At 33.3% G+C, this 13276-nt stretch overlaps 1 protein-coding gene across 3 annotated transcripts in view; it reads left to right on the plus strand.

The window, feature by feature from the left end:
* LOC113227894 (protein phosphatase 1 regulatory subunit 16A) overlaps positions 1-13276 on the plus strand; it is a 68693-nt gene continuing 55417 nt past the window's right edge. For 2 of the 3 annotated variants that reach the window (XM_026460979.1, XM_026460978.1), the window contains exon 1: positions 1308-1387. In XM_026460979.1, coding sequence (XP_026316764.1) covers positions 1308-1387 — 80 coding nt within the window. Of the gene's footprint in view, positions 116-1295; positions 1388-13276 lie in introns of those variants that run through there. The other variant, XM_026460977.1, reaches the window with a different exon arrangement.

The raw sequence follows: 13276 nt of genomic DNA on the forward strand, positions 1-13276 counted from the left end.
ATTGTCGTAAAGTATTTTTGTATACCGCGACTACCGTCAGTCGCATATGATGTGTGGCAAATTTATTAAGACAAGAATGAAACATACTTTTGCATTGTAATAATCTAGGATAGCGGTAAGTTTTCTCAAAAATAATGCAATTCCTTTATAATTAATGCATGTGTCGTCGATTACTTATATTATCGTTTATAAGTTGACCTATAATGGTGATTCAAGTGAGAGAAGTTTCTTCCTTTCTAAAATGTCAGTTTGTTTTTGAAATTCCTTTCGTATGTAAACCAAGAGGGAATTTAATAGTGTTTATAAAGGTGCCCGTGAATAAACGTTATGTTATAAACAAGTTAGTGTAGATAGATACATATTGGATTATTGATGCTCTTTTAAATTGCTATCTTATCACTGGTGTCGCTTATCTTCATTGTAACCTCACCAGTCTCTTAAGATCTTGATCAAAATTTTAGCTATTATGTTTACAATATTTTTTAAAACATTGGCTGAGTGTTTGAGCAAGTATTGGCTATGTATGTTTTTAAATTTCTGAAAATGGTTAATTCATAACTACACTATGATTGTTTAACTACAAATGATTTATTTCTAGCATACACTTTTAAAACTAGTTTTACCTTATTGGTTCTTTTAATGCATTATTCATGAATGAAATGTGATAATTATACACTTTTTTGCAAACTGACCTCCAAATTGGGCATAAAGTGATAATGAAAGTCAATATAGTCCGTAGTAAGTTAACCAGTGATGAAAAAGTCTTAATTACTGTCAATTCGTATGTGTACTTTTATAATTTGTTCAACTGACTTTTTGATTACTTTGAATGCCTAAAATTATTATTTATTCATTGAATTGGAAAGTGTAAAATAATTGTTTCATTATAGGAACAATTTTTAGTTACTAAATGTTTTAAAACATTCAAAGAAATCTGATAAATTACTTTATGAACAGATAAAAATTTTACTCATTGTTGTTTGGTTTTTGCACAACACAAATTTGGTTAAATTTGTCCATAAAAAGTAGCAGAACTACCTAATCAAAATATCTTAATATTTAATTATGATTTGCTTTGTTTTTATAAATAAAACTGTTTACTTTTAAAAGCGATTTAATAAAAATAGGAAAATTAAAGAATAATTTTATTATTAACTTTAATTGACATTACAAATTTATCAAGATATAGTATTTGTTAAGAAATAAAACACCCAAAGTACTTGCGCTTCAATAAAAATCTAGGTGCCTATTCTAATGTAACAGCTTTAGTACATATTACAAAAAATTGTGCACAGGTATCAGTGAAGATGGAGCACTCAGACTTGGTGTCTGAGATGGCTCAGGTGGAGCACCTGACCACACAGGAACGGCTTCACCTAGCTAGGAGGTCAGTGTTACTTCTATCATCCTTTGTTATTGATATCTTCTATACAAAAAGTTCTGCTATGTTACTGCGCAAATCTCCAATGGTTGTAGAAGTCACACTCTTACACCTGTGTACCAATATTCATTCATTGCAATATACATTAATTTCATTAATTGCAATAAGCAATATACATTTTTAAGGTTTTATTTTAATCTTTGCAGTAATATATACAGTCTTGTATAAAAAGGGGAGTCTTATGTTATTCTCTTATGTATTTTTACTGACTTCTAAAAAGGAGGAGGTTCTCAATTCGACTGTATGTTTTTTTGTCACCCTGAGACATAAGTTGACAAGTCCCAACAGTAAATTCACCAGAACCCTTACCCTTCAAAACCAGGGCACAGTAATGCTGACATTCCTGCTTGACAGCAGAAATAGATTAGGTGGCAGTACTTCCCTGGACAAACTCTTTCACGAGGAGCTCTACTGATACTAATGATATATGTGTGTTATGCAATAACTCTGGCCTGGCATTTGTGAACCGATTTTGATGAACATTTTTTTGTTGGAAAGAGGGTAACTCGGTAGTGGTCCCATTTAAATTTGAAGAAAATATTTCACCTCTAAAGGTGGCAAACTAAGGGATGAATGACTTTCAAGGTCAGTTTTTTAGTACTCTGTACTGAGATTATTAATTAAATATTAGGTAGCAAACTGAAACTTGAAACTCCTTAATTTGAACAAACATTAGATTATAAGTTGTTTATTAACATAAATCATTTTATTAATCATCTTATCTTGTGTATATATAGGCTTAGCCTTTGTTACATATTTGGTGATAACTTTTTGTATAGATTTTTATCTTATAACTTATAAATTACATTTTTATGTTTTTAAGTATTTTGTATGAGGGAAATTGGAAACTACACCTGTACAATTCAGAAAACTGTCTTAGGTATCATTAAGTACTTTTTGTTTAAATAATTTTGTTATAGTAAAATTCTTAGTTTAATAAATGACATGAATGAAATTTAATATTCAATAAAACTTGATAAAAGTAACAGATTCTTTATTAATGTTGAGTTGTGTGGTGTGTTATTTGTTTATTTTTTTTTATGTATGAATTTTTAAATTTCAACTTCAAAATTGTAACACAAAATAATATCATCTACAATGCAGTATACTATATAAATAATACTACATGAAATTGAAATAACATTATAGAAATAAAAATAATTTCCTATCAAGGAAAGTGTGTAAGGTTTGCATTCATAATCTCTGAACAAAAATTAAAAATAATCGACCATGTTGTTCTGTCATAAAGCTATCAGAGTTATGCTGGAATGTGCCCGTACCTGCATACATCTGAATGGAGGCCATTCGGAACATTTACAGAAGCAGTAGTACAGTTGAGAACACGTCAAACTTGACACTTTGGATCTTTCTTATAGATTGATTTAAGTCTTAATTGTCATACCAGACGTCTTCTTGACTTTGCACTAATAGTGTGCAATTTTTTTAAATTAAATTTGTATAATAAATAGACAACCACAAATTACACCCAAACTCACGAGAGAAATAAATGTAGGCCATACACATATTTCTCCAGTTTTGGGAATCGAACTCAGGACCTCTGCGTGTCAGTCTAGCATGGTAACCGTTCGGCTTCGGATGCAGTTGAATAAAACTGAATTGATTTGAATAAAAAAACAAAATATTGGTCAATTTAATTCTTTTTAAGGAAAAATTCACACTTGACCGCAAATTTAAGTATAGTCAAATTATTTCCATAAAAAATAACTTACGGTATCTAAGACAGTTTCCCTGTATGTCTATAGTTTCGAATTTTTTCAGAATATCCAGTTAAAAAAACACTATTGTCTATAAACACTATTGTCTATATGCGTAATTAGTCAATCACTACATCAGGTGACAAAGTTCAGTCACCTTACGTAAAAGATTTTACAAGTCGTCAGTGTCACTCAGTTTCAACGGTACTTTCAATGACATGTATAAAAATATCTCTGTCGCCTTGTACAATATGTGAAAGTCGACATCCGCTTCAATATTCTTATAAAATCAATACAGTTTAAAATATGTTATAATTCACAATTATGTAATGTGTTATACGTTGTATGTACAATCTGTCAAAAGTCTTTGTTGAAAATTGAACCTTGCGTCTCGTCGTTTCGTTTATCTCATATGCAATGAAAGTATAGTTGCAAGTAATATTCGGTACCATTCACCATTCGGTATTCAGCTTAGTCTGCCTGTTTTTGGCTATTTGACCGAATACCTAAATACAGGAGGAGATAAAGCACATTAAATAATAGTGTAAATTTTCTTTAATGCTGAACATACAATTGTACGCTTCTTTTTTAAAGAAAGATCAACGTAATTAACTTATATTTTATAAAAGATCATAAAAGGTAACATTATATTAAAAATTACCAACTTATTATTTGCCAACCAAAATAAAATGAAAGTTTTTGAAAGTTAGTAGAACTTTGAAAGTTTAAAGTGAAATAAACAATTACTTTCCCCATTAACTCATAAGTTTAAATTATAAAGTTGGAAATTAAAATACCTTTTTGTTTTATTGTACATAATTATTTATCATAACTCATATCTAAAGTTAAAGTAGTATTTTTCGTGCTTGCTAATCAGGCCGAATATTCGCCTATTCGATCTCGTTGCTGACGCATAGTTTTGTATTCGGTCATTGGCTGTTCGTGGCAACACTAGTTGATAAGTAAAGTAGGTACCTGAGGAGTGTTTTATGAATTATAAATATTCGCTTATTGATCTTAATACCCTTAGGTTTAGAGATAAAAATTAACAATAACTTAAAAAGTTACTTCGTAAGCCGTAGACGCAGTTTGTAACTGTAACAGGACGGATTTAACTTTTAATTTACTTTCCAAATTTAACTTTAATTTACTTTCCAGGATAACTTTTAAAATGAATTTATTCAATTACCTTTACTATATCTATTACTTTTGGTGAAATTACAGGCACATGGGACTTGTTAACTTATGTCTCAGGGTGACGGGCGCATGTGGCAGTGCGCCTCAGATCTTTGCGATTTGAAGCTCTGAGTGCCACTGCAACTGTTATGGACAGGTGTGTAGCTTACGATCAGGCGCACGATTTGTTCGTCCCGTCACTTGATATTATTAAAAAAAAAGTTAATTTGTCCTTTTTATAGCACTATGTCAATCATTGATAACAAGGAGTAATCCTTAATTATATCTCATTCTTCATGATAAAGTGTTGTTATGAACACTCGTGAAATTTTCTTACAAGAAAAACGCAAATTTTTATGCTAGTATTTCACAAAATCACTAATAATAGTGCTCAGTGTAATGCTTAATATTCGTATTAATGCGTGTGACATGTAAGGTATAAAGTGCGTTGTTATATTATGTGAGATTACCCGAATAGGTTATAATAACAAAGTGTTTAAAAAATAAGAATGGTGAGGTGTTCAAACTGTTTTTTGTTGTACGTTGCTTTTTATATCTATTACAAAGAAACGATTAATATAAAGTTTAAGTAATCACATTTCGATAGAGGATTCTTTCACAGTTTAACTGGTATCATAACTGTGGCATCACAGTACGTTTATTCAAATATTTTGTATGCAAGTAAAAAAACATAATCTATTTAAAATTTTTATTGAATTGATATTCAATTATTTTTTGTGAAATTACTCCACTAGTTTGTTATAATTATTAATACAAAGATCGAACACTCAGAAAAATTCCTTCGATCTGGCCGGATTCGAACCGACGTCTTCTAGCATACCGTGTCAGACGCTATACCAACTAAGCAACGGAATGAACCAGCGGACCACACGAATTTTTCTATGTTCTTGTTGTCGTGTCTTTGTGTTTGGTTTTTCAACGACTTTTTAATCGTAGCGCCATCGTAGATTTCTCATAAGAAATCTATGTAAGTTTTATCACCCAGTTAGATACCTTTACAGCTACCTGCTTAGTTGGTGTAGCGTCTTCCACGGTATGCTAGAAGACGTCGGTTCGAATCCGGCCGGATTGAAGGATTTTTTTCTGAGTGTTCGATCTTTGCATTAATAATTATATAATTTATACTAAGTCCAAGCTCATGGAACCACGATTTCGTTTAACAAAGGTAAAAGATTATTTTATGGGGAACTCTATACGTTTTCATAATATGATTCCGGAGCATATATTAAGATTATAATTTCATTAGTTTAAAACTTAAGTACATCACAAGTATTTTAATTGAAAAGTCATATTACGAAATTGAAGACTACCTATTAGACAAGATGTATGGAAAGACGACATGGGTCTAGATTCCACACAAATTTGATTCAAAGTGTATTCCATAGCATTTAAGTGAATTTGAAAAGAGCAACCGCTAGTTGCTCGGTCTTCTCAGGGAGGTCTGCACATTGAACGAGCAGCAGCTTAAGAAACGACGTTATCGAGTGTAATTTGTTTTACCTATGGCATAAATGCTTCTTTATCTTTGACTTTCGAGTTGAAGTTGAGAATAAGCGAGTTTTAGCAATTTGTGCTCGCTAATTCTCAACTTCTACTAAAAAAAAAGAAAAAAAATTGCTGTCAGATGTCTGTCATTTGACATTTGGAGCGAAAATCTAAAAATTGATTTGAGGATGCGGGCGAAGTTTGTTTCGCAAAATAAGTATTGAAAATTTGTGAGTGGTGCTACCTATTCTGGTAAAATTTTCAATATGGATGAAGAAAACAAGCGAGCCCGTGCTACAAACTGGGACGAAACCGAAAAAGTAAGTTGTAAGCCATGTGATTGAAAAATCGAGAAAGTAACAGCACTGTGGTAATAATAAATATCAAGTATACATATTTATATTCTTTTTATTCTCAGAGTTTAATCACGCTGCTTCACAAAGAGAACGATTCATCTGTAGAACAAAGATCTATGTGCAAGACTACTTGTTCTCAGGACATAGTACATTTCGTTCGTTCTTCTTCGCCGTGGATGTCAGATCGAGCATTGTTTGATTTTATATTTCCGAAACGAAATAAGGTATATAAATTCTCAAAACACCTTTACATGGGCCTTAGTTTGAATAACGAAATTATTCTCGTAATGTAAACCTATTCTCTTTTCGCTATATAATCACAACGGACTCTGTTCTTCGGATGAGTCGAGAAAATAGGCATAATTGAATATGAAGATGTGTCTAAAACAATAATGCCGAAAAAAGAAAGCTTATTTTGATTTGAAAGGATATTTTGACGCACTTATTACAAAGATATGTTGGCTAGGTTCTTGGTATATACTGGGTTATGCATTTCTATGATTCACACTTTATAACTATAGTTTTGTTTATAAATTTTCTCGCAATAAAAATCAAAACAAATCTGTTTAACTCATTGACGTTTTCTAACTTGCTAACAGCTGATTAATGTCAGCCATCTTGTTAGTTAGCGAGTAAAAAGAAGTCCAGTGTAGGTTGACAGCTATTTAAACAACAAATTAATCAATCATTTGGCACTAATTAATGTTTATAGGTAAGAATTTTTTTTTAAACATTGTGTAAAGCGTTATTTAAAGTGAAATATTGTTTATAAACGAGTCTGGTATCAATCTTGACGTGCTCTCGACCGCTGTACAATAGACTGACTCATTGTGACTTACAGGTGACAGGATAAACTTAAAAACAATGACAGAAACAGAATTGATACTAGTAATAGGTACAGATTTTTTCACAAGGACTTTCTCACGTAAAATGTTTCGTTACTGATATTTGCGTAATAGTAATAATAAACACGTTTATAATATATTTTGTAAACATAAAATAAACATGCGTTTCAGTCAGTGTGTACACTTCGTCTAATGTTGTTCAATTTGTTTATGAATGAATGAATGAACCATTGTTTAATGTGTAGCGTTGGGTAGGTAGGTATCTTTGGTGAGTGTTAAGAGATCACTTATTGCGGTTATACACGGCGGCTTTTAGCAGCGCATCTGAAGCGATACAGTTGCGATGCAGTCGCTAATCGTCTACGTTTACCCACACGTGTGACTTAAGCAGCGATACAATCGCGATGCAGTTGCGATGCAATTGCGATGGAAACGGGATTCACGTTTTTAATCAACCGCCTATAAATCGTTAGTATATCGCTGCTATAAGTCGTTGTGTGTAACCGCCCTTACACTTAACTACATATGTAACGACGTTAAAACGAACAATATTTCTAAAACTACCGGAATTGTGAAAAGTTAACTGAATCGCTTATTTTAATGAAGTTAGTAATTAGACTGTGGTAATACTTTGTAATTACTAGCTCATCATAAGTAAAAAAATTGGCCTATTAGTTTAAATTTAACTACCTTATCGATTTTGAACACAGTGGATTTGAAATTATGTTATTTTCTCAGATATAAATAGCATATTTCAAAGAAACGTTTCGGGCTCTTTGCATGTCCCGTGATCGGTCAGTCGTGAGACATATAAAGAGCCCGAAACGAAATATTGTATATTTGAAAATACAAATATATCGTCGGGGTTAGTGCAAATCCGCCTATGAAGTATTGGTAAAAAGCGCGTATCTGCACCAAACCAACTTTCACAGGAGAGGGATTAAAAGTTATTACTTGTTATTTCAACGGTTACGACTTTTACTTTTGCACAGTAAGCATTAATTTATGTTGTCTTTGGATTGATAACAATACATTCCCGTAATAGATTGCCTCTCGCTTCCCGTAACCCGTAACCCGCGCGCTGAAAATTAATACATAGGGCGCACTATAAGCGCCCAGACACACGAGGAAAAGTCTTCGCGCGGCGACCGCCCAGTTATCACGCCTTCATGTACATTAATGGCGAATCTGAATTCTATTTACTAGGCAACAACATTTAAATTCCTCTGAATAATACAACCGCGCGTTGGACTCCGCTCGGCAACCGCGCGGCGGCCGCTGCACAGTGGGCCCAAATTGATATTTCTTGGACATAGGAATAACTTGTGTGTAACATTCCTAAGAATTTTTATTCTTTCTTGAAAAGAATATATAATATAGTTTTTATAATTTCTTGAAAAGTTGATAGTTTCGGAGAAAAAAATGTTTTTTATGTATGGAGAAATATACATTTTATTTTTTATCTCAAAATATACGAATATGTAATGTGCGTGGGTTACTTACAGTATATTTCCAATCATTTTCTATGTAGAAAAAAATAATCCATCTGCATGTACTTGCGGCTTTGTAAGTAAAGGTGCGGCAAAATTGCTAACTCTTTTATGTACTTTTTTAACAAATTACATGAGCTTCGACTAAAGAAAAATTAATTTTAGTGTAATTTAAAGAGTGTTATAACAATAGCACGAAAGTTAAGCAGAAACTAGTATATTGTGTTAAAAAATAAATAACAAATCTAAATTTTTTTTTCTAAAACTTTTTACTCGTAAAGTCGCAAGTACCTGCAGATGGATTATTTTTTTCTTCATAGAGAATGATTGGACCTATATTGGGAATAAACCACACACATTACATTTTCGTACATTCGAGATAAAAAATAAAATGTTTATTTCTCCAAACAAAAAAAACGAAAAATTTTTTTCTCTGAAACAATCAGCTTTTCAAGAAATTACATAAGAATAAAAGTTATCAGGAATATTATTATTTACCATATGAAAAAAATCACCTTTGTATTCCTAAAATTGTTCCCATGATTAAATTATTAATAATATAAATTATTATTTGATATAAGAGTAACTTGTGGAGTACCGAGCAAATATTTTTTATATGTGGTAATAACATTCCTAACAACTTTTAATCTTGTATAATTTCTTTAAAAGATGATGGTTTCACAGAAAAAATAATTCATTTTTTTGTATGGAGAAATATACGAGAATATTTTGGGAAACAATAAATTCATTTCTGACCATTTTTTTTCTTATTCATTCCGGAAACTTATAGTGCACGTAGGAATAAATAGGAACAAGCGGAGAAAATTTGACACAAATCTGACTTGTCACTAGTTGCCTTTAAAAAAATTTTGTTTTCTCAATGTTACATTGTCTATAGTCATTTTAAGAATAATACTTAAGCGCGCATTTAAGAATAAACGGGAAAGTTTTAAGTTAATAATTCGTGAAAAACGCCCAGAATTGGTAGATCGTAAAAGTGTGATAATGCCAAACCAGATACAAGTTTATAAAGATGTCAAAGATGCCGTTAGGTTGACATGTGTTACCTCGTTTGCCGTATTCGCCCGACAGCGACATAACCCCTGGAAATTGTATATATATTTTATTTTGTATAGATTTATTTTTTATTTATTACGTTCCGGTTTTAAAGGTGCTGGTGAAATTACAGGCACATGAGATTTGTCAACTTATCTTAGGGTCGTATTTAAGAACTCTATTCAATGCTCAAGTCAGGATTGCACTGGCTTCACAAGCACTGGAAATACGACCCTAATGGCAGGGACTTGAGTATGATTTCGAGTGCTTTAAACCATACTCAAATCCTGACTTGAGCATTGAGTAGAGTTCTAGAATACGACCCTTAGAGTCGTATTCCAGAACTCGACTCAATACTCAGGACTTGAATGTTGCAGTGAGCACTGAAAATCATACTCAAGTCCTTGCCGTTAGGGTCGTATTTCCAGTGCTTGAAATCATACTCAAATCTGCTCAAATCCTGACTTGAGCATTGAGTAGAGTCCTAGAGTACGACCCTCAGGGTGACAGGCGCAGTAGCAGTGGCCCTCAGATCTTTGCGATTAAAGCTCTGAGTGGCACTGCAACTGCTATGCCCAGGGGTGTCGCTTAACACCAGGCGGCATTACTTATCTGTCCCGTCACTTAGTATCGTAAAAAAAGGAAACGAGTACGAACGTTTTGTATAATTATGTGAAGCTTAAAAATTCGTCGAATACGTATGAAGTTTCAAATTCGCATTCCACCAGGGTTAGTGTACATTTACGAATGTCCTTGTTTAGGCGAAACCCGTGCACAGAGAGTAGGTTTATATGTATTAGAACAGTAAATGTTACATTACGAATTTCATCGTAGTGATATCAGTGCGCTAGAATAGTGTAACAGATACATTATAGCTGAGTAATGTGTGGTATATTATATTCTGCCTTCGCTCACGTGAACTCAGTTAAAATGTTCGTAAAATTACGCGACCCAATTGCTCACCGAGACGGCTGTCGCAACAAAGTAATTATAAAAAAATTATATAAAGCAATGTTTGGTATAGTAAATTGTCGTTAGGGTATTCTATTTTAATTTGAAACAAAATACAATAAGTACAATCGAATTATACACATTTCAGTCAGTCATTCAGTTAAACTTATTTACAGCATGTGTAATATAAATTCAATTCAATTTATTATTCTATATAAAATTTTCAAAGATCTTAAATAACATATTATAGAGGTGTATGTCCTTAATATATGATACGCCGTAAGTGCAGAGGTCACCTAATAATAAATAAATAAATATAATAATAATAATAATAATAACGCACACACTCAACATAGCCCCGCACTAGGGAAACCCTGTGTCGCGGGTGCCATGGACACACATAGACAACCACAAATTACACCCAAACTCACGAGAGAAATAAATGTAGGCCATACAAATATTTCTCCCGGCCCGGGAATCGAACCTAGGACCTCTGCGTGGCAGTCCGGCATGGTAACCGTTCGGCCACAGAGGCAGTTAAAATTAGACATAGAATATTAATAATTAGAAATAAAAATAATTATAAAATAAAAAATAAAAAATAATTAGAATATTAGACAATCTCACATACATAAGGTAGTATAACCATAGCACAAGTGCTTTAGCTACTTAGCTTTAGCAAGTGCTTTAGCTACTTAGCTAAAGCACTTGTGTCATGAAAATCGGAAACAACGACTGACGGCACTACAAACACCCAGACCCGAGACTATATCGACGCCTCCTACGTAAAGTACTTATCATAATATGTCGAAATTGCCAAGTTTACAGGGGAGCGTTTTAAAGTTTTGAATTCACTGAAACGAGCTTAGCTATGACTTTAGCATTTGTCAGTTTTATTCGGCAACGCTCGTTACTCACTTAGAGTTATCATCTAAGAGATCATCTAAGATATCTAGGATTTTATAATGCCCTATCTAAACCGAGGAATGCTAGTCACGTATTATGCTCATTTCAGTGAATTCAGAACTTTAAAACGCTTCCCCTGTGTACTTGGCAATTTCGACATACGATACTTTACGTAGGAGGGGTCGATATAGAAATGTTTTCTTCATTGACCTGGTCGGCGACACCATAAAAACCACTCCAAGCCACTCGACCACGGAGGTCGTCGCACCTGTTTCGTAAATAAAAACAATCTCTAAAATAATTGAACAATCTTTAAAACTGAAATTTTCTAGCTATTGACTAATAACACTTAACTATTAGGTATTTACTTTATTTCTATAGAGGGCTATGTATTATTTTTTATTTTTTTAATACCAAGTGAACAAGTGCTGCTAAGCGATACGCCTATCCATAACAGTTGCAGTGCCATTCAGAGTTTTAAATCGTATTAAAGATCTTAGGGGCACCGCCACTGCGCCCGTCACCCTGGGACATGAGTTGACAAGTCTCATGTGCCTGTAATTTCACCAGAACCACCCTACCAAACCGGACAGCAGTTATGCTCACACTACTGGCGGCAGAAATCGATAAGGTGGCAGTACTTCCCTGTTATGTTTATATTATATTATTATGTTTATATTGTGTATATTTTTCCATCCTTTATTTATTTAGAGGTTTTGATCATTGATCTTCAAGGAAACACTTATTTAAATGCAGACAGGTTGAAACCACCCTATATTAAATGTACAGAAACCGACCGTACCCTGATAGGTGCCGTTCGAACACAGTCCATGGGCAAATGATGCACATCCCCAGGAATACCACACACTTCACAATTCGGTGAATTCACTCCCCGCATCAAATTCAAAAATTTGTTTAATGGAACGTGGCTCGAAATAATATATTTAATGTATAAAACACAAGAAACAAATCGATCTACGTATAGAATTTTCTTCTTCCTATCCTTATCCCACACTTGGCGGGGTCGGCAGAACATGTATTTTTCTTCCTCTGTTAGCCATTATTTCCACACAATCCATCCAACTTTTCTTCGGCCTTCGTCTCCCCTTATATCACTCCACATATGAATGCGGAGGGTTTCAACCCTAACACTCTACTCGTCACTCTCCTACGTATAAAATCGTGAGCTCCAAATTCACAATTTTACACGGGAACGTTTTAAAATATCGAGAAGACTAAAATGATCATAATGCCTGCGATTCTCGATATATTGCAATTAAATTAAAAACTTACTCATTATTTTTTATGATTAATAATTTTCTTGTTGAGTACATAGACTTACTTTTTTTTATGAAAAAAATGTATATCTATTCTAGAGTCTTACGATAAATTATGTAGAAGTCGAAATATAGACAAGCCAAAGTACTGTACGACATGCGGTAGCTAATATTGCATTTGTTTACTATGTTACTGATGTATTATCAACGTTTAGTTATCATTATTCGATCAAGATGTACCCGTCACATTGATGAGTACGGGTAGCCTTTGAGGAAAGCGTATTATACACAGTCCACCAAACTGGTTCAAAGGACTTCGCATACCATTGTCTTCAAAGAAATTTGCGAACCTTCTTTCACGTACAGATTTATCTAATGCCCAAATAAACATGGCCGTACCTGGTATGCCTACACCGGTGTAACTTTTTTCTTTTCTGTGTGCTCATGCCTGTTACGAGCGTCGAAGTGTTCCAGCAATAGACCTGAGTATTTTGACCTTTATGTAGGTACTATAATCGAGGGCTGTAGCTCAGATGCATTGCGAGAGGTACTTTTAA

Source organism: Hyposmocoma kahamanoa, unplaced genomic scaffold (genome assembly GCF_003589595.1).
Source record: "Hyposmocoma kahamanoa isolate Upper Pololo Valley unplaced genomic scaffold, ASM358959v1 220, whole genome shotgun sequence".
In the NCBI taxonomy this organism is placed as follows: domain Eukaryota; kingdom Metazoa; phylum Arthropoda; class Insecta; order Lepidoptera; family Cosmopterigidae; genus Hyposmocoma; species Hyposmocoma kahamanoa.